This window comes from Strongylocentrotus purpuratus, unplaced genomic scaffold, assembly GCF_000002235.5.
Source record: "Strongylocentrotus purpuratus isolate Spur 01 unplaced genomic scaffold, Spur_5.0 spur5_scaffold_12, whole genome shotgun sequence".
Classification (NCBI taxonomy): domain Eukaryota; kingdom Metazoa; phylum Echinodermata; class Echinoidea; order Camarodonta; family Strongylocentrotidae; genus Strongylocentrotus; species Strongylocentrotus purpuratus.
Window position 1 is genome coordinate 20,407,290 of NW_022145597.1, and position 22,650 is coordinate 20,429,939.

Here is a 22,650-nt window from a genome sequence, read left to right on the forward strand (position 1 = left end):
TTGCCTGTATCTTTTGAATCTAGTAAAGGAAGTCATCTCATTTTTGGTCTGGGTCCTCACAAATGAAAGCAAAAGAAAGAACATACATGTGGAGATCTTCGGTTCTGAAATTAATCCCGATGTAGTCATTTTCATATTTCGATGTCTATTCTGGGATGAATAGGGACAGTGCCCAATGTTATGCAACACTACAACGTACCTAGTGGGTCAGAATGTAATCGTTATACTTTTCCTACATTTCTCATGAATAAAAACATTAACACATGTAATTATTATAGCACTAAATGAGCAAATTAGCATTATTTACTCTTGTCACAAAGAACACTGATGTAGCCAAATATGTACACCATATAAAAGGCAATGCTGTAAAATATTCCAATAACAGGAATAACAATAACAAAAGTTCAACTAGATGCAAACGTGCAATCCATATATATGCAAGATTAGATAGTAAAATGACATCTAAGTGTCTTTGTAATATCTGTGCTTGTGGAATCAAGTTGATGCTCTTCAAAAACACTTCGAAAAGGGATTGTGCTCAAACTGACATCATTATCAAGTACTATAAATACCCTTTGTCTAATAATATGTAGTTCACTCTAATAAACTTGAATTGAACTTGAAGTTTGACTGCATAACTACACTTCACTGTACAGTGTGCAACCAATCATTTCTAATGTCCAAACCTTCATCATGCACTGAAAGCAGTATTCATCATTACATCATTAATTAGATACATGTCATCTTCATTTGATCCTGAATTAAATTTAAAGGTAATACAAAGTTTTGGTATGGGGTCATGAATTTTGTTCAAATGTGCATATTGGAAGCATATATACGATCCAACAAAACACAATGATCGTTGTCGCTGTTGTAATCGAGTCTAAAGTGATGAAATTGTAGATAATAAACTCTTTATGTTGTATAGCGCCCTCTCCGGATTGATATTACTTTAGCTTTAAAGCAATGTTTCTTGACTATTCTTTTGGAAACCTAATATCAGAACTGCATATTCCGAGATTTTCATGGTCGCAGCTACCGTTATATGACCGTAGGCGCTATTTGAAATTTATCGGGAGCACCGATAAATTTCATATTAGAATATCTCGAAATCCAAAGCGTTTTAGAGCCCAATTTATTCAGAGGCGGTTTTTCGTACACAAGGTTTTACAATGATAATGAAAATTTAAACGTTATTCTCCGACCCTAGTGAAATATTCCCAAAACTTTGTATTACCTTTAATATTCATTTAACTTGCATACATCCAGGTTACAAAATGTCCACTATATAACCATTTAGCACTTTCTTTAATACATACACTAAGTCAATGGCAGGGAAAACCGAAATAAACTAACTTCATTCAGGCTCATTAATCATCATTACACCAATGTTTCAACTGACCTCTTTGCCCACCATATTAGACTTTCATCAATTCAGCTCTATCACAAATTAGAGCAAGTTACAGGTTGCGCATGTGCAGATAAAGGACCAGGCTTGACACTGAAACAAAACGAGGATGAGTCCTTGTGCAAGCTCTTTCATGAATATTCATTTAGAAGCCACATACCTACTGGAATATACAGGTGAAGGTACATGTATTGTGCCAAAAAAGGCAACAAAAGATGTTAATCAGACCATATGATCTGACCCAACTAATATTATTAGTTTAGGAAGCTCCTCTTTCTGTCATCAAAGTTTTTCTTTGCTTTATTCCTTTCGTTCATCACCTTATTTCTTACCGCCTGCCATTCCATGGTGATTTGATGTCTTTGCAGGAAAGTGGTGCAGGCCTTCCTCCCTGGGTATGAAATAAGAACAATACATTCTAAATCCTTTGTCATCATCGATACTATCTTAGGTTATTAAATAGGAACTAGTCGACTGGTATGCCTCTGCCCTCTCACGCACTGCATTATATTGAACAAATTTGCATATTTGCACTATCAACTCATATGAAATTTCAATACTTATTATTAATTTGACTAAGCTATCTTTCAGAGTACATGAAAAGCCAATTAATGTCAATTAAGTGCACTTTCTCCATAAATGCTGGAAACTGAAGAAAAAAAGTAGAACTCCTGGAAAAAAAGTTGCATATGTGCATAATCAAATAGGAATAACAATAAATTTGACTATGCATTTTTGTAAAACAAATAATCCATGTATACACACATGCCACACATTGATATATGGCAGAGGTCCGAGATGGGGGTGGGGAAATCAAATGAGTCCTGAGTTACTTGTCATGTCCTACATGACCGTCTCACCAAGTTTAATGACATCAATCAAGTCATACTCAAATTATCGCGTAAACGAAGAACATCTGATGGATGGGGGAATAACCCCCTCCCCCCCCCCCCCCCCCAGCTATTGCAGTGTCACTCAAAATCAAATTTATTAATTGCCAAGTCCTACTCAAAGTTTGATGATATTCCATCAAGTCATACTTGAGTTATCACGTAATTGTTAAAAACTGAAGGAGTAGTTCGCGACGCAAGATCCCCCCCCCCCCTTTGTTTGTCATAATATGCCATTACCATGGCAATGCACTTTCTGCCACTGTCATCAACTTCTGCCAACACGCTGATTCCTATATACTTCGTTTGGCAGGGGTATAATAATGACTAGACCTTGAAACTAGTAAATGGAAGCTACCAAAACTGAAAGCTGGGGATCCCTGGAACTTAGTTTCTTGGAACACAATATTCTGATTTTTATATAAATTATATGCACACTTCTAATACATGCTATACCAGTTTCCTGCCCTTTAAAATGACAACAAAATTACAACTTTTCTCAACCCTTTGCCTAAAGATGCACTTAAACATAAACACAAAGAAGCTTACCTGGTAATGGTTCCCCTTGTTTGATTGCTGCAGAGAAATACTGCTTGCACTGCTTGCTTCCCTGCTTTGACCAGCGGTTGTACCTTCGGGCTGTAATGACATAACATATAAGCCTTATATACTTCTACGCTTCAGACATGTTTCACAGTTTGTCACATGTTGTGCCTACATCTATGAAAGATGTTTGAAAAGAAGAAAAATACTTTAAAACGCACAACACTCCGGTTGCAGCTTGCATGACTACCCTCCCCTGAATTTGCTTTATCTCATGAAACATAACCACAGCATCGGGACACCTACATGTACCAATTTATTTATGGGCAAAAGATAATGTAATTTAAACAGGGTGATTAATGTTTTGCAAACCTCAAATCCCCATCTCATATGATGTGGCAAAAATAAAATAAAAAATACTCAAAAAGAGCCCAGTAGACTAGATGCTCACCTGAATTTCGCAACCTCCCCATAGTGCCCCAAGGGGGAAAAAAAAGTTTGTAAATTTGCTCAGGGGCCTATAGTGTGTCTGCTCATCAACACCCCAAGGCAAACATTTGTGCCAAATTTCACTAGAATTGTTCAAAAACTGAGGAAGTAGTTCACGACACAAGATTCGACCGACCGCGCGACCGCCCAACCGACTGCACGCTGATTCCAGTATACCCCCTTCAAACAAAACGGATGGCAAAATCTCACTTGAGCATTCTGCTCACATGGGCTAAAAAATATGGAATAAATCAATCAACAAGCTGTATGCATGCGCACAGGTAGTTAGAGCCCATGTGTCCCTCCAACTTTTAAATGTCTAGGCCAAATACACCTTTACCATTACTCTCGCAGTTGCTAGATTCAAATTGTATCCATATCACACAATCTTTCAGTATTTACAATGGTTGCTGGGAAAACTTCTCATTATGGTCAGCTATAAACTTTTCCCATACAGTGTTGCGTTCCTGAGCAGATCCAATTAGTTTTACACCAATATTTGTCATATAAATGCATGAATCTACTACTTTTTTTTTTCTTCATGAATCTCCATTGTATCATATGCTGAAACCTTTATGAACTGATTCATTCTACAAGAACCAAGTTTTGAACTCATGCCTATGATTCTCAACAATACAATACAACTATGAATTCAGCACATGTGATAGTTGAACTGCAGAGTTAATGGGAACAACTCCCTGTTTAATATCAAAGCAACAATGTGCAAAAAAAAAAACACTTCGCTTTCATATTACCTGAAGACCTATCCCCAGAGGTCAATGTTGCAGTAGAGCAGCCATCCTTTGAGGTCGCTGGTGTAGTTGAGCTGCCATCCTCAGAGGTCACTGTTAGAGTTGAGTCGTCATGTTTAGAGTTCACCCGTGCTGTAGAGCAGCCATCCTTTGAGGTCGCTGGTGCACTTGAGCAGCCATCGTCATCAGACGCTTCAGATTCTTTGCGTGCCCTCATTCCTATGGGAAGGGAAAGACATATAAAATGCGAACATCAATAATTTGCATACACGATATAACAACAGTCAATATAAGAGAGAGAGAGCATAAACAAATTAACAAATTTGTAATAGTGCAATCAAACAAATACAAAATAAATATATACCAAACACAAAGAGTTTATGAAATAAATAAATAGTAAATATCACTTGATGAACATTTTTGTTTTCTGCGTTAGGTTTGCTTCAGATTTGGGAATATGAAATGGTGCAAGTTTTTTCCATCAATGTTTTGCAATTGTTTTCATATAAATGTACAATTGGGTGTATCATTTACTGGTTGTTTTGTTGCTCGATGTTATTATCCTATATGCTATCCCAATTCAAAATTATATCAGCTCTTATTTCTATTACTACTGCCTCGCTGTTATAAATCTGAACTCGAGATAATCATAAATTTGCTGTACATATAATATGGTACATTGAACCAATGCAAAATTTGTATAAATGTTTACCTACCTCCTATATCTATATGATGGAGATGACTCCCTACTCGGGTGATTTCTTGGATGGCAAGTGGGGTCTGGTAGATTGTTTGATTGATTGTAGAGGAGTGTCCCATATGCCGGTAAAATAGTTCCAAGTCAGCATCAGGCAAGTCGAGGGATGCGTAAATTGTAGACACTCTGTGCCTGTTCTTGGTGGCATTCACCGTAACGTTGGACGAAAGGCTGATGTTGTCTGAGACATTCTTTAGAGCATGCCACCCTCCAACATGGTCATGAGACATTTGAGTACAAGCGAATATGTACTTATTATCAGGTCTTATTCCTGCTGTATGCCGGATTTCCTGATCGCATAGAAGTTGCACAGGTTTCACAGTGTCTCTTGGGAACAGGACTGGAACCAAGCGATTAGTGCCCTTCCCAGTCTGGTAGCATATCTTGAGCTGAGATAAAAGTTCCTGATGGGCTGGATTTTTAACTTCATGAATCTTGTCTTTCTGCATCCATACACCCTCTTCTGCATCTCTCCATTCTTCGGTTGTAAGCCTGCTGGGTTCTCCACCACGCCTTGCATTCCACAATGTCAATCGCGAGCAAGTCAGATCTCGTAACTCTACAAATGTGTGAGAATCCCAAACCAGGAACTCATCAGAGATGATTTCTGTGACTTTCTTTTGAGTGTATGTCTTCAATGCTTCAATGTCAGCCTCAAGCGGGAGCTCTGCAGGCTTCCTCAAACGCACTTGGCGATTCTTTTGGATTTCGTAGTGTGCATCCCCAAAAATCAAATTCTGGTTCAAGTCAAGAATCTCTACGAACTTGTCAATCTCAGATGCATCTTCATCTAGCCTGGATACAAGAAAACTAGCTTTAGTGATTTTGCTAGCTTTTTTCAGCACAAAGTACAAGCAGAGTTTCAGTCCTGGCTTTAGTTTGCCTTCAGTTTCATCATAAGTGAGCGTCTGGATTGCCTCCGTCAAAGATTCGAAGTGCTCTCTACTGAACATGTCTCCAGCATGTCCCATTGTGAGATCTGCAGTCCCATGAAACTCGTGTTTCTTCTTAAACTCAGTGTATAAGGTGGCAAGTCTTCTCATATCAGCCATAACTGATTTTCTTACTTCAAGTTTCTTGTCTTTTTTGGATCTGTGTTTAGTCCACAGTCGATGTCCAACATTAACTATCACTTTGTCCGTTCTACACGTATTCCCAACGTCATCATTCTGGAATCTACTAAGTATGTCAGTGACAAAGTCTGGGTGTTTTTGATACACTGGATCTTTCCCTTCCATGAGGTTTACTGGTACTCCTTCAGATGGAGTGCATATATCACCTTGGCAAACTTTCCTGTGATGCCAGAAGAAATGTGAGCTGTAAAAGCCCTTGCAGTTACTGCACATTTTAAGGTTGTCATCATTCCCTGATTTTGGTAACTTTTCTCTTTCATAAATGGGGTTGTCATCTTTCATACGTTCTCTATTTACTTGGTATATGCCTTCCTTCCTGAACTTTGAGAACACCTTGTCTCTCTCCCGCTTTGGCAGCTGCATGGCAGATTTCACCTGCTCCTTATCCTTATGTACCAAACAAATGTGTCTCGAGAGCTTTTCACCACAAGCTTTGTTGCAGAAAGGGCATGGCCTTGATGGCTTCTTGTACCTTGTTTTCTTGTCCTCGTGTTTGTGTGTCGTTTCCATATTATCATTGGTTTTCTGATGTGGCAATTCTGGCCCTGAAAATGATCCTGGAAGGCACTGTTTATAAATCTTTGTAGGTTTTTCATCTGGTGTAGATATAACAGAAGATGGTCTCTTGCGCACTTGAACATTTCTTGGATGAATCTCAAGAGTTGCCTCATCATCACTGCTGTATTCCTCGTTGCTACCCTCCTCTGGTCGATATGTTGGATCAAGGTCAGATTCATCACTGTCAAAATGATTTTGGAGTTCACTTGATGATTTAGATAGGTTAGGGTAGATGAACCTTCTTGGGCGTGTGTACTGCTCTTCCTCATCTGAGGAACAACTTGATGGAGATACACAGTTTTGTGGATGCTCAGATTGTTCTAATCCTTTGAACTCTCCTTCGACTGGTTGGTGTCCTTGTGTCTCTCCTTGTTGGAGTCCTGGAGTCCCTCTTTCTTGTTGGTGGACCTGTGTCTCTCCTTCTTGTTGTTGGAAATGTATGTCTCCTCCTTGTTGGTGTCCTATAGTCCCTCTTTCTTGTTCGTGTCCTTGTGTCTGTCCTTCTTGCTGATTAATCTGCATCTCTCCTTCTTGTTGGTGTCCTAGAGTCCCTCTTTCTTGTTGTGTCTCCCTGTGCTGGTGGATTTGTGTTCCTCTTTCTTGTTGATGCCCTAGAGTCCCTATCTCTTGTTGGTTGACTTGTGTCTCTCTTTCATGTTGGTGGCCCTCTGTCTCTCCTTCTTGCTGGTGGACATGTGTATCTCCTCCTTGTTGGTGGACATGTGTCTCTCCTTGTTGGTGGACATGTGTATCTCCTCCTTGTTGGTGTCCTAGAGTCTCTCTTTCTTGTTGATGGACTTGTGTCTCCCCTTGTTGGTGGATTTGTGTTCCTCTTTCTTGTTGGTGGTCCTCTGTCACTCCTTTTTGGTGGACTTGTGTCTCTCCTTGTTGATGGATTTGTGTTCCTCTTTCTTGTTGGTGGTCCTCTGTCACTCCTTTTTGGTGGACATGTGTATCTCCTCCTTGTTGGTGTCCTAGAGTCTCTCCTTCTTGTTGGTGGACCTGTGTCTTTCCTCGTTGGTATATATGTATGTCTTCTCCTTGTTGGTGTCCTAGAGTCCTTCTTTCTTGTTCATGTCCTTGTGTCTGTCCTTCTTGCTGGTGGCCCTCTGTCTCTCCTTCTTGTTGGTGGACCTCCATCTCTCCTTCTTGTTGGTGTCCTAGAATCTCTCTTTCATGTAGGTGGCCCTCTGTCTCTCCTTCTTGTTGGTGGACCTCCATCTCTCCTTCTTGTTGGTGTCCTAGAGTCTCTCTTTCATGTAGGTGGCCCTCTGTCTCTCCTTCTTGTTGGTGGACCTCCATCTCTCCTCCTTGTTGGTGTCCTAGAGTCTCTCTTTCATGTAGGTGGCCCTCTGTCTCTCCTTCTTGTTGGTGGACCTCCATCTCTCCTTCTTGTTGGTGTCCTAGAGTCTCTCTTTCATGTAGGTGGCCCTCTGTCTCTCCTTCTTGTTGGTGGACCTCCATCTCTCCTCCTTGTTGGTGTCCTAGAGTCTCTATTTCATGTAGGTGGCCCTCTGTCTCTCCTTCTTGTTGGTGGACCTCCATCTCTCCTTCTTGTTGGTGTCCTAGAGTCTCTCTTTCATGTAGGTGGCCCTCTGTCTCTCCTTCTTGTTGGTGGACCTCCATCTCTCCTCCTTGTTGGTGTCCTAGAGTCTCTCTTTCATGTAGGTGGCCCTCTGTCTCTCCTTCTTGTTGGTGGACCTCCATCTCTCCTCCTTGTTGGTGTCCTAGAGTCTCTCTTTCATGTAGGTGGCCCTCTGTCTCTCCTTCTTGTTGGTGGACCTCCATCTCTCCTCCTTGTTGGTGTCCTAGAGTCTCTCTTTCATGTAGGTGGCCCTCTGTCTCTCCTTCTTGTTGGTGGACCTCCATCTCTCCTTCTTGTTGGTGTCCTAGAGTCTCTCTTTCATGTAGGTGGCCCTCTGTCTCTCCTTCTTGTTGGTGGACCTCCATCTCTCCTCCTTGTTGGTGTCCTAGAGTCTCTCTTTCATGTAGGTGGCCCTCTGTCTCTCCTTCTTGTTGGTGGACCTCCATCTCTCCTCCTTGTTGGTGTCCTAGAGTCTCTCTTTCATGTAGGTGGCCCTCTGTCTCTCCTTCTTGTTGGTGGACCTCCATATCTCCTTCTTGTTGGTGTCCTAGAGTCTCTCTTTCATGTAGGTGGCCCTCTGTCTCTCCTTCTTGTTGGTGGACCTCCATCTCTCCTTCTTGTTGGTGTCCTAGAGTCTCTCTTTCATGTAGGTGGCCCTCTGTCTCTCCTTCTTGTTGGTGGACATGTGTATCTCCTCCTTGTTGGTGGATTTGTGTTCCTCGTTCTTGTTGGTGGTCCTCTGTCTCTCCTTGTTGGTGGACCTGTGTCTCTCCTTGTTGGTGGACATGTATGTCTTCTCCTTGTTGGTGCCCTAGAGTCCCTCTTTCTTGTTCATGTCCTTGTGTCTGTCCTTCTTGCTGGTGAACCTGCATCTCTCCTTCTTGTTGTTGTCCTAGAGTCCCTCTTTCCTGTTGGTGGACTTGTGTCTCTCCTTCTTCTTCTTCCCTTTGAACTTGTCCTCTGAAATGCTGAGGGGAAAAATAATTAGAAATTAGATGAATAAAGCCAAATAATGAGTAGAAACTTGTCCAAAATGTAATCAGTTTAGCTATATCACATGGGGCAATTTTTAGTATTATGGGTAATGTACAGAGGTAAAGAATTGAATCTCACATACATGATCGACTTGTATTGCTTTGTCTATCATGGGTTACAAGCAAAAACATGAAAAGGTAAAATTTGACTTTTATCACATCTGATAATAATCTTGTAATTTCCATCATACTCTAAATTTATCAAAATTAATTTTACCTTTTTCTTCCACGGCAGTTCTCGAACTCCATAATTGTACAGAACTTCGGTCCCTTTAGATATGTTCTTTGTAGCAATTATCCACATGTGTGGATGTGACTTCATATCTAGTATCTTCATTCGGGCGTTCTCCTCCCTCCCTTGTCCATGATTCACGAGGCGGCCGAGTCTATCCCCAAAAGCACACTCATCAGTTGCATCAAGACTGTATTCCAAAGAAAAGTGTACAATATTGTATGTCATTCAACTAGATGGATGTTCGACTGCGCGCAGTCGAAAATGATGCCTCCACTATTGCGCGATTTACATATTAAGCCCAATTACATAACGTGATCACAAGCTCTTATTGCATATATAATGAGCCCTGTGACCTTTGACCTCATAACCCAAAAATCGAATTAGTTCATCATTGGCCCCTTAAGGTACATACATGGGCCAAGTTTGGTGAGAATCCGTCAATCGGTTCTTGAGATAACACGACCACAAGCTATTTATTGCCCTATGACCTTTGACCGCATGACCCCCAAATCCAGCTTTAGTGAGGATGGGATGAACCATCCAAAAGTAATATGTAGATTTAACATCTTATGTACAAATTTAACATTTTGTACACAAAGTCTGAGTGACCTTTGACCACACTAAAATGTATAGGCCTCCCTAGCTAATGCATCTACCATTCAAATTTGGTAATGATAGGACGAACCATCCAAAAGTAATAGGTAGTACACATACGGATGGACAGTGCCCGTTTCATAATCTCCTAATAGGAATAAAACGTGCAAACTTACCAGTAGCTTTGTCCTTGATGCTTAAAAAAAAAACGAAAACCAGATGATTCCTCCTCCTCACGTTGGTTGCCTTCTTGGGCAGATATAAGTTGGCCTGGGTACTCCAACAAAAACTCCCCTTTTGAGATGTCTCTTTGTGCCACTATCCCTCTTCCTGTAAGAAAAATTACAGTAAGACATCATTACACCAACATTATGGTACCTCTAAACAACGATAGTTGATTGTTGACGTCACAGCTGAAAGTCATCTTCAACAAAATATTGATTTGCAATTTATTTCGTGCAATTTACTTTCAGGCGCACATCTAGACATTGTCCCTATATACTCTATATGTAGTAAATAAGGATGTCCAGCTCAACTCAATTTGTTTTGTTTCTCACTGTTTTCATTTTGGACACCCTCCAAGAGTTGGGTTTGCAGGTTCTGTACATTGTAGAGTTTGAGGAAGTAAGGATTACAAAAAGTATCCAAGAAGTGTGTCTGATTTTCTTATGCCAGATTCACTATTCTATTTCTTTTATGTTGAGATGGAAATGGCAGGAATTTATATGTTTCCAAAAATCACAGTGCCAATTTGATCAGTACAATTAATTTTGTCAGAATATCTTGACAATGTGTACTCGGACAGACGGTGTGAGTTGCCATTGACACCAATATATGTTATTCGATCATACCGGTGTTTACACAATGCCATGTTCCAAACAGTAAAAAAATGATGTAAATATGCCTGGTCAATCTTCGGGATAAAATTGGCGGCGCACAACATGCCATCGAACAGCGCCTTCTAGAACACCAGGTATACATGTACATCCCTTTATGTTATCGTGGTAAGAAGAAATATGGACGGACAGACGGATAACCTAAAAACAGAATGCCTCCGGCACCACTTCATGTCGGAGGCATAAAACAAAAGAACTTGAGTTGAAATGAATGTGCAAAATATGCAAATTATGTTGTTAAGTTATGTTTCTGCTGTGACATCAATCAAATATTGTTGGACAGTATACGACCTAAACTTGTAGCAGCCCCATGAAACTTAATTATGAATTAAAAAATGATGTTGCTTACCTTTGTTCTCAAACAGCTTGACAATGAAGTGAGGAGGGTCCTTTTCTTTCTCTGTGTATTGTGCTGCTACCTCAAGGGGGTTGGGTTTTCCAACACCACAGTGTCTTCTTCTGGTCAGCATGTCTAAAAGGGTTAGAGAAAAATAGAAAATGAAGACAAGGCCTATATAAACCAAGAATTATAACAGCATTTAATAGGAAAAACTACAGATGGTATTCATCAAATTTAGTAGGGTTACACCGCTATGGAAGAAGGGATTACATTCCAGTAAGGGAAGTATCAAGTTCCAAAAAGGGGTCCATTATCTATTTTAGTGTATGTCACCATCACCACAAGTGGCCTAATTGGGAATGATGAAATTGGGGGATTGACAATAACTATTTGGCCGCTAGAGGGCGTTAAATTAAATGAATTAAATGCTTGTTTCTGATTGGTTGACGTGCGCTGTTGGCTCAGCGGGTCCAGCTTCAGGTTGTGCTACCTACTTTCGGTCTTTTACGCCGAAATCCTACAGAATTCAATTTTTGCCGGCTAATTTGATCATTTCATCCGCAACGGAACCCCATACTCACAAAAACACTTATTTAAACTGATTTAAATCAATGTTTAAATCACTTTTCGATAGCGTTTTAGAACCGTTCGTTATAATGACGCATCATGATTTTGGCTGATTTCAATAGGAAAGCTATTCACTCGTGCCTGTCCTGGAAGTAGGCAGCACAACCAAAGTAATATAGCGCCGCTATCGGAGAATATCTTACAGCTCTTGTCGATCTCTCGAATTGGTCTTGGATACAAAATTTTGAATACCCAGTGAAACTTACCAGTGACTCTTTCCTTGATCTTGATGCTTGAAAAAAAAAGCCCTAGCCCTGCAACCGCGACTCCTCACATCGCTCGTCTTCTTGGGCAAGTAGTTGCTGCAGGAAAATAAAAACATGTACATATTTTTCATATTGTGTCAGAAAAATTGTGTTAAAAAAGACTGTTTGACCCTACAATGTAGATACACGCACCCGCTATCTCTTGCGATAGCGGTGCACCTACAAAGCTTCCTCTAGAACTTAATTTCCCTGTCTTATTTTTGTTTCTCAATGGAATTGTCATAGATCCAGTCTTGCATGGTCTACAATCCAATGAAAAAATCAGGAAAATTATTTTGACAACCCAAAAAGCATGCAAAGTTTCTGCAGATACTGCATGTTCATCGTTGGGTGTTTCGCGAGCAGTTCAACGCAGAACCCTATGCCAACAACACAAATAAACAGAAATTTGTTTTGTTATAGAGGTCTAGGGTAAATCGTTGTAATCAGCATTTTTTGACATATGGTTCTATATTCGCTGTCGAAGTTGGAATGCGCAGTGCGTGGCCACGCACGCGCACAGTACACATTCGCATATAATCCAACAGCACTTGATTGCCCTGCGTTAAGCATTTGTTTGAGCGGTTGCTATCGAAATGTACAAGCCGGGACCGGGGTCGTTACATAGGCTTCGACAGTGAATAGGAATTAAGCTTCATGCTTTGTACATGTAGGTGCAAGCAATAGCGGGTGCGTGTATCTAGGTTGACCCACAACAATGCAAAACAAAAAAGTTTGACCTTGCAATGATTCCAATGTCAAAATTACCGCTAAGACCAGAAAGATGCACAAGATATTATATTAAATATCGAAGCAAGACTGATCATATCAATCATCCACTTTGACTATTCTATTTTGACACACAGTGACAATTAATAATTTTGACATGGATTTTTACATTTCATTCAAATTGGCAACAATTTTTTTTTTACCGCGCCTGGCATATTGGCATTCAAAATCCATGAATGTCACCCATTACTATATGATACAAAATCCCCCAAAATGAACAAATGATAATTGATATGGGTTTGAACTCAATTATTACCTTTATGTAATACCTAATTTCAAATTCTTTGACGTCAATTGAAAGTTTTCCACCTCCAAAATACATGATTCGATTGATAAATCCCAATGTACTCGCATATATTGGTGACACGGGTATGTGCCGCTACAAAGACCCCCTTTTTCAGAGCCAATTTTTTAATGAGGGCCGCTCGGCCAGGCCGGGCCGGTTGCCGCTCTCAAGGGTTACAAAATTATTTCCCCCCTTCTCTCTTGCCGCTATGCGGCAAACTCCCAGTTCCCAAACCATATGGCATCCGAACAGTGCGGGCCGGATTTTTGCCCAGAACAGCCAATGCATGAGCGCTGTACATAGCCGCTGAGCGGCGCTCATAGACACATACATGTACACACGCAACAAGCGCGGTCAATTCATGACATGATGGTCGAATTCTGACCCAGACAAGAGTTCCATATTTATACCCCCTACTAAAACATGAGAAAAGAACTTAATAATAATTTATTTGATTTTTTTGGATGTTGAACTTGAAGAATAACACAATGTGTTATGTTATATTTAATGTTGTATCCATTAATGTTAAAGCTATTTCGTCCAGTATTTCTGTCCTAGCGTTAGGGTTTGGGCAACGCGGACTCAGGTGGACTTCCAGTAATTTAAAATTCTATCATAGTCTAGACATAGGTCTAGTCTAACTAAGTAGATTCTATCAGTCGTTAATTTTTTTCAGCGGGGGGGGGGGGGGGGGTGGGAGATCTAGATCTAGGAGTAGGCCTACTAGGACTAGACTCTATATGGAACTCTTGCCATGACCCGTTCTCAAGACCCTATTTTTCACTCAACTTGTTGCCCCCTAGGCTATAGCAAGGCTAAGCCCTATCCTTTACTCAGGGGAGGGCCAATTAGCCCTAGACTCTACTAAACTAGCTGAGTAGACCCTACTAGCTTAATTTGAGCTGACTGCGGCCAGGGGCGTCGCCAAAGGGGGGGGGGTGGGTGTGGGGGGTGCGAAATTGCGCTGCCGTCGGGAAAACAAAGAAAAGGGGGAGGGGAAAAAAGAGAGGGAAAGGGAAAGAAAAGAAAGAAAGAAAAGGAAAAGAAAGGAAAGAAAGGAAAAGAAAGGAAAAAAGGAGAGGAAAGGAAAGAGAAGAGAAAAAAGAAAAAGAGGGAAGAGAGGAAAGAAAAGAAAAGAGAAAAGAAAGAAAAGGAGAAAAGGAAGAAAAAAAGAGAAAAAGGAAACAAGGGGAGGTAAGAGCCTGAGAGAGGTGGAGGGGGGCATGTTGGGTGGAGTCGTCTCGTCGAGGGAGCAAGAAAGACACGCATAAATAAATTGCTGTGTCGGGTCAGCCGTGTCGGTATTCTTGCTCGATCCTCGGGTACTATATAAATGCAGGAATTTGAAGTCGGCGAGATGTATAATGTCGGTTGGCCGACAATTTTTTTTCCCCCTACTAACTGTGACGACATCGAGAGAGACTACAACTATAATACTTGTACTTTCTAGAAGTTTGACTTTCCTATAATATCAGCCAAAGAAATCAGAGGTTTAAAAGTTTCGGGTAAACTAAATTCAAACAAGGATTAGAGTCAAGAACGGTACAACGAATCGTCCTTTTTCTCTAAAATGTTAATGAAACGTCAAAGCTTTCGCGCTTCGCGCGGAACATTATTTAGATAAGAATTAAGAGTCGAGAACGGTACGACGAATCGTCTACTTTCTCTATATTGTGATGAAACGCCAAAAAGAAAACGTCAAAACTTCCGCAAGCGCGGGCGGGGGAAAAACTGAATTCAGACAAGGATTAGGAGTCAAGAACGGTACAACGAATCGTCCTTTTTTTCTAATATGTTAATGAAATGCTAAAGCTTTCGCGCTACGCGCGGGAGGGGGAAACTTCATTCAGACAAGGATTAAGAGTCGAGAACGTTACGACGAATCGTCTTCTATCTCTAATAGTTTAATAAAACGTCAAAGCTTCCGCGCTTTGCGCGATTGGGGGAAACTGAATTCAGACAATTAAGGATTAAGAGTCAAGAATACTACACTGAATCGTCTGCTTTCTATAATAATTTAATGAAACGTGAAATTTTCCACGCTTTGCGTGGAAGGGTGGAATCTTCATTCAGACAAGGATTAAGAGTCGAGAACGTTACGACGAATCGTCTTCTATCTCTAATAGTTTAATAAAACGTCAAAACTTCCGCGCGGGAGGGGGTAAACTGAATTCAGACAAAGATTAGGAGTCAAGAACGGTACAACGAATCGTCCTTTTTCTCTAATATGTTAATGAAACTCCAAAGCTTTCGCGCGAAGCGCGATAGAGGAAATCTGGATGCGGACAATTAGGGCTGATTAAGAATCGAAAACGGTACAACGAATTGTCTTCATTGTCTAATAATAAATACTACAAATTTAATGAAACGTCTAAGCTTCCGCGTTTCGCGCGATTGGGGGAAACTGAATTCAGACAATTAAGGATTAAGAGTCAAGAATACTACACTGAATCGTCTGCTTTCTATAATAATTTAATGAAACATGAAATTTTCCGCGCTTCGCGTGGAAGGGTGGAATCTTCATTCAGATAAGGATTAAGAGACGAGAACAGTACCAAGAATCGCTTTCTCTCATAATTTAATGAAACGTCAGAGCTTCCGCGCTTCGCGCGATTGGGGGAAACTGAATTCATACAAGGGTTTAGAGTCGAGAGCAGTACAACGAATCGTCTTCTTTCTCTCATAATTTAATAAAACGTCAAAGCTTCCACGCTTCGCGCGATTGGGGGAAACCGATTTCAGACAATTAAGGATTAAGATTCGAGAATACTACACAGAAGCGTCTGCTTTCTATAATAATTCAATGAAACGTCAAAGCTTCCGCGCTTCGCGCGGAAGGGTGGAATCTATAAAGTCAGATAAGGATTAAGAGTCGAGAACACTACAACTAATCGTCTGCTTCTCTCATAATTCAATGAAACGTCAAAGCTTCGCGCGGGAGGGCCCTTTGCGCGCTCTTTAAGTGATTCGCTTCTCACTACCCCCTCCCCCTAAAATAGGATCCAAACTAGATCTACGCGCCTGCATTTAAATATATAGATCTAGTCTAGATCTAGCTATGATACTGACTAAGTTAACGAAATAATTCTTATATGTCAAGGAAAATGACAATTTGCGCATACGCAAGTAGATCTAGATCTACTATAGATCTAGATTCTAGATAGACTAGATCTACATGTAGATCTAGATCTAGTTCATAGAAAAAATAATTTAGCCTTCGGCCCCGGGTTGATACTAGTATTGATAGGGTTAAATTTGTAGACACAGGGACATTATTACATTTTGTCGGTAATTGGTGGCTAGTTTTGTCGGTAATCGGTGGTCTCTAACTTACACCCCCCCCCCCCCCACTGAAAAAGGTCTAGCGACGCCCCTGACTGCGGCACACCCCCAACAACAAATAATTTGAGTAGGGCCTAGACTCTACCCACCCCCGCCCCGGATAGATCTAGGCGGTACTACTACTAGCCTAGATCTAGTAGTAGATCTAACTTAGATCTAGACCTAGGTCTAAGTTAGATGATACTTGATAGATCTATCTAGACTAGACTAGTAGGGTCTAGAATCTAGTAGGGTCTATATAGTAGAGTCTAGATCAGCTAGATCTAGATATAGAGTCTAGACCCCTACTAGATCTAGATTTTACTAGTACTAGACTCTTCTACTTCTAACGTTAGATTCTAACTGTTAGACCTCTAAATTGGAGAATTTTTGTTTGCCAAGCCAAGGCCCAAGACGTACTAGATCTAGTATGAGAATCACACAGGGTCGACTCTCTAGAAGATCTATGCTTTGCTGGAGTGGATCTAGATCTAGTCTAGACTTTTCTACTCTAAAGTCAATTGGCTACCACTCTCATGAGTGTCTCAGCCCCATATATGCAGGACTAGTAGTACGGTAATAGGCCTAGAAGTAGTCTATGAATATGATTAACAGAAAAGAATAAAATATCCACATATAGACCCTATAGGCCTACCTGAAGTTCAGACAACCGTCCCGACTTGCATGCTGCTATAGCCTGCATACCGTACCGTACCGGCGCGGGAAGCTTGGGCGGCAACGCCTGGGCTACATTCGTGGAGGTCCTAGTAACATCTTGATCTGCTGTGTAGCGGTGTAGTTAGGAGACACTTTTTGCTATATATTACGGTGCAAGGGAGACAATTTTATCGGCAAATATATGTATTTATAAAATGGCTCTAGTATTTTAAGCATCTTGATTGGTCAATACGCGTCACATGACATTGAAAAAAATTTGATGCAAGCACGATTTTGCAGAAATGAGTGCAGAAAAAGCGCAGTAAAAAGTTATATTGCACGGTGCGTACGCGTGACCATGGAGATCCAGTGCGCGCGCGTAAGTGTAGTACGCGCTCCCTCGAGTTGCATTGCAATTATTGTAGGCTACGCGTAGCTAATATTGTACGCTCCACCATGAACCCAGCGCAACGTACGCGTAGCTTAGCTCTAGCTAGCTAGCTAGAGCGGCCAGCGGGGTATTATTAAAAAGCAAATTTTTATTTTACTTTTGCCTTGGATTTAGGCCTGTTTTGACTTTTGGATTTTATAATGAAGCCAGGAATTTCAGCTGTCTGATGTAGACTCGTCTCTAGACACCCTATGCATTTTATTTTTAATAAAACAATGAATCCCGTGGACTTTTTGGTAAGCCTGCAAGGTCTTAGACCCTCATTTAATTTCTAGAACCAACATAACTCTAAGTTAGATCTAGATCGAACTCTCGTATATACCAGTACTTAAGATCTAAACTTTTGTTTGTTGCTGTTTGTGTCGCTATTTTATAAAACAAATAACGCACTTGACCCTGTTGTGCGAAACGTAAATGCAGTGTTCGCTCGGTTTCTTCAGATGGTTCGCACTGTCAACTCGCCGCAAGCGGCTCGTTGCACAGAGCGGCACCAATCTAAAGAAACCTCGCGCGTACTGCATTCACCGCTATTGCACTCTGGGACGTGCGTTATTTGTATAATATTACTGCGCATGTGCGAAGATCGCGATATCGCATTGGAATAAACTACCTTAAAAAAGAGGGTGCTTTTCACACCATAACGGATATATATTTTTCTTTAAAAAAATAATGAGCAAGATGCACATTATTACGTTGTTAGAATCACATCTGATCTTAGAAATGAATATCCCACACATATACGATTGAGAAAGCGAGATATATCCCATAAACTTTGTGTCTCTCAAATGCACTGTTATATCAACGCCGAGTATACACCCCCATATTTGAAAGGGTTTCTATTTTAAGTTGATGTACCCTTGTATCAAATGGACGGTGCGAACATTGAGCTACAATGTTAACATGAATATTCATGAAGCATTTTGGACACCGTTCCTTGTAAAACTGCATGTATGGGGTGTTGAAACGTAAAGGAGACACGAAAATGTCTCCCTAATCTGGGTGTCTCCTATAAGTAGGTATAATAACACCGGAATGTCTCCCAAATGTCAGATCTTTATATATATATATATATATATATATATATATATATATATATATATATATACATATTGTACAGTTGTGCACATACTAACTCAAGTCTCTATGATATTTGGATCACTCTGGATATGGTATCCTTTATGCACCTGGGTAAAGATAATTAATATAGATGAAACTGCTCTTTCATGACAACACAAGTATAGTGCCAGAACTCAAACCTGTGGATATGGATCTCTAGTCAAGTATCTCGATAACTCTCCTGCAATATCCTATACACAATGTAAAGGGGGAGGGGGAGGGGGTATGATTCCCGGGCCATTTTAAAGAGATGTGACTGATGTGAATCAATCATGAGTCTTCCAACCTATAACAAAGATGCAATCTCCTATCTCGTAGTAAGCCTATATTCAAATTCAAATTCAAATGAACATTTATTTTCTTCCAAACAATACAATTTATAAGTAGGAACATAAATATGATTAAAGAACTTGTATTACAAGGAAGAAGGCGCGAAACCCGATAAGCATAGCTTGTAGTGGGTACGCCCGAATACATAAATACAATTATACATTATAAATGGGAGAAAGGAAGAAAGTAAAAAAGGGATAGGCAAAGAGGAGAGGAGGATAGCGGAGGGCTTGGAAAAGAGAAAAGAAGAGAGGAAAAGAGAGTCAAGTTGAATCAATAGCAACTCTATTTTAATATAGGTCGATCCTGCCCAGAAAGTTAAAAAAAATTAGATGTGCTCATATATATGTGCAAATGATTGGAAGAGGCTGTTATTTATTTAATAATCCTACTGTAAAGAGGCTATTATGTTTTATTTGAAAGGGAGATTAACTAACACATAAACATATTGCAGAGGCAAATTTTCTATAGTTACATGCATTGGGTTTTCTTGTTTGCTGATTATGATATGTACTATATGAGAATGTTTGAATATTTTATTTGTTGATAGTTTGTAACTTGTATATCTTAAGACTTACAAATATAAGTACTATACTGCATTTTGCCAGAAGAGACCTCGTTATCTTGAAGGTTGTTTTCTTTATACATACCCATTTTCCTGTTTTGTCCTGATACTTGTCTTCCAATTGCATTTATCAATCAATAGACAAAGATATGTTTGACGTTCTAGTAGCAGTAAGCGAAACAGTATTCTTATCGGTAGGAGTCGCAATATGTATTGATATATTTGTGATGCCATTTGACATTTATAAGTCCAGTAATTCATTATATTCATACCAGACATTATATTCAATTCACAGACCTCAGTGAAAATGCGTAGGAACTTTATTGCGTGTAGCTTTCATTCCTTTACGCATCATTTAAAAAAAATGTTGAAGTTTATTTAATTTCATTTCATTTCATTTCATTTCATATCTGAATGAGCCTTTAGGGGTAGAGTTCTCAAGTCATTGAACTGCTGTGCAATACTCGATAGGAGTATTATTAGGCCACTTGAGCAATGGCCTCATCTTATACAATCTGTTTGCCTTTATTAGCTGAATTTGCACATCTGATGACGCAAAAAAGATTAAAATAAAGGCCTGTTTCTTTGACATTTAACAGCAAATCATTCTTTCTTTGATTAAAGAATATATTACTAAGAATTTGTTTAACAAAGTTTGTTTTACTAGGCTCTTGATATTGGTAGAGCTACCAAGTATTCCAAGTAATGTTATGTGTAAAATAATATTCCTTAGATACCTTGTGATATTCTTGTAGAAATTTATATATGTTTTATCTTTGTTTATGAGACAAAATAATTTTTGTTTAATGTATAACATTTTGTGTGTGCATTTTGCTCTTTCATTTGTGTAACCTAAGGTATGTGGATTTTTATTAAAAGTGGTTTTATTTTAGGAAGAAGCCTGTACTATTATACTTTTCTTTGTTTGCTTTTCAGAGAAACTTGTAGCCAAAGTGGCACACTAAAAACTTGATAAATTAAAAAGAAGGTGGGGGGGGGGGATCTTGTCACCGAAATTCCAGACTCGACTAATGACCAATGGGCCAATGCAGCTTGCTATGATCATTCCTAGATCTGCCAGTGTTGTGCAGCTGTATCAGCTGGTGGAAGTGAATGCCTATTAATCAGAATTGTAATGATTGACCAGGATTTAGAGGTAATCCTGATGCAGATGATGTGATTGTGATCACTGATGGTGATGATATATGATGATGATGATGGTGGTAACAAGGATCACTGGTGGTGGTGACCAGGCGAGGACCCACTGGGGGGGGGGGGGCGGCTTACGAGCCAAAAAAGTTTTTTTTTAAAGACTGGCCCCTGATAGTGCTCACTACCATGGATCCGTCACTGATTGTGAGAATGAAGATGATGGTGATGATGACGGTTATACTACAGATGATAGCGGTGGTGATTATGATGCAGATGATGATTAAGCAGATCTTCAGATGCTTCCATAAAGTTTAAAAAAAATAAGTATAGTATGATGGTGATGATAATTATGATAAGGCCCATATGATGCAGATGATGACAATAATTGATGATGATGATTATGATGAGGATTATGATGATGGTGATGATGGTGATGATGATGATGATGGTGATGATGGTGATGATGATGGTGATGATGGTGATGATGATGATGATGATTTTGATGATGGTGATGATGATGATGATTAGTGGAACGACTTCCACAGTTAAAGACGCCGAGGCAATTACTTCTTTCTCAGACTCAAACATTTTTATATAATTTGGTCATAAGGAAAAGGAATTAGAGACAGGATTTCCAACAAATGTGTAGATGTGACTGTGCTCGGGAAGGGACGGGGGATTTGTTGTGCTTTGGAATGAAGGGGGGGAGGTAAGCGTGTGTGGTGCAGTGACGGATACAGGGAGGGGGCTCCGGGCCCCCTCCCCTGGGGAAAAAACACATTAAATTTACCTTTTTTTTCTTCAAATAGATGGGCCCCCTACCCTGACGCTGAAGGGATGGGGGTGCGAATTTTCATATTTTTGAGGGCCAATTTTTTTTTTAATAGTGCTCCCCCCCCCCCGCTTATTTTCTGGCTGTTTCGCCGCTAAATATTTTCCCACGAATTGGGCCCTCTCCCCTGCCGCCGGCTGGACCCGCCCCTGGTGTGGTGTCTGTCTGTGCGTAAGGCTTTGATCTATAATATTCATCCAGTATACTTAATTAGAAAATATCATGTACTGTGTATTAATTTTTTTTTTTTTTTTTGAGGGGTGTACAATTTTCTTTACATTTTGATATATGTTATGTAAATCAATGAAGATGTATGTTTTCTTAAAATATATTTTGTACTGAATGAATGCAATAAAGAATGCTACAAAACAAAAAAAATACAAAGGGGGGGGGGGGCATTGTTGCGTGCACTTGTAATCCAGCCGACAATGAAAGTTACTTAAAATAATTCAGCCGAGGACGCAGGTTCGAAACTAAGTCACGTCTTTCGATTCGAGGACGCAGGTTCGAAACTAAGTCACGTCTTTCGATTGATACACGTCTGTAAAAACCCAATTACAAAAACACACAGGTCCGGCCAGAGGCTCGAATAAGAACTCGTATACTATAGCCATGAGCATATTAGAAAACACTGTTGTCAAAGAAAATGAACCAATGGTCATAACCTTCTTGGTGCCACACGATAAATAAATATGAGTTGTAGTTCCAACTAAATATTGCCATTGTTATATTTTTCTCTTTTAGGGGCATCGTCGATGCTTTCTTTCGGCCTGTACGGTGTCTCAGAAACTTGATAATTTATGAAACAAACTAACTTTGCCCAGAATCAACCATTCTCTATTTTAGATTTGCCCTCCATCTTCAAAAGAGCTGAAAAGCATCGAGATATTTAGGATGGAACTGGGTCAACAAATGTTCAATCTGCTTTTTTCCTTAGAATATGAGGGGTCGTAGGGTGTGGCATAGAATTCGTTTTGCAGATCACAATATAAAAAACAATCACATAGAAAAGCATGTGTAAAATCAAGAATGTAGTGAATGGTTGAATAGCCCATTCAGCAACAT

General features: G+C 40.0%; 1 protein-coding gene across 1 annotated transcript; it reads right to left on the reverse strand.

The window, feature by feature from the left end:
• Positions 1-1,146: 1,146 nt before the first annotated feature.
• On the reverse strand, positions 1,147-7,730 carry LOC105445094. The gene is made up of 4 exons (XM_030982062.1): positions 4,799-7,730; positions 4,086-4,301; positions 2,848-2,937; positions 1,147-1,799 (listed from the first exon to the last, which is right to left on the reverse strand). Exons 1-4 carry the CDS (start codon positions 7,668-7,670, stop codon positions 1,663-1,665), a joined length of 3,315 nt encoding a protein of 1,104 aa, XP_030837922.1. The 5' UTR covers positions 7,671-7,730; the 3' UTR covers positions 1,147-1,662.
• Positions 7,731-22,650: the final 14,920 nt, after the last annotated feature.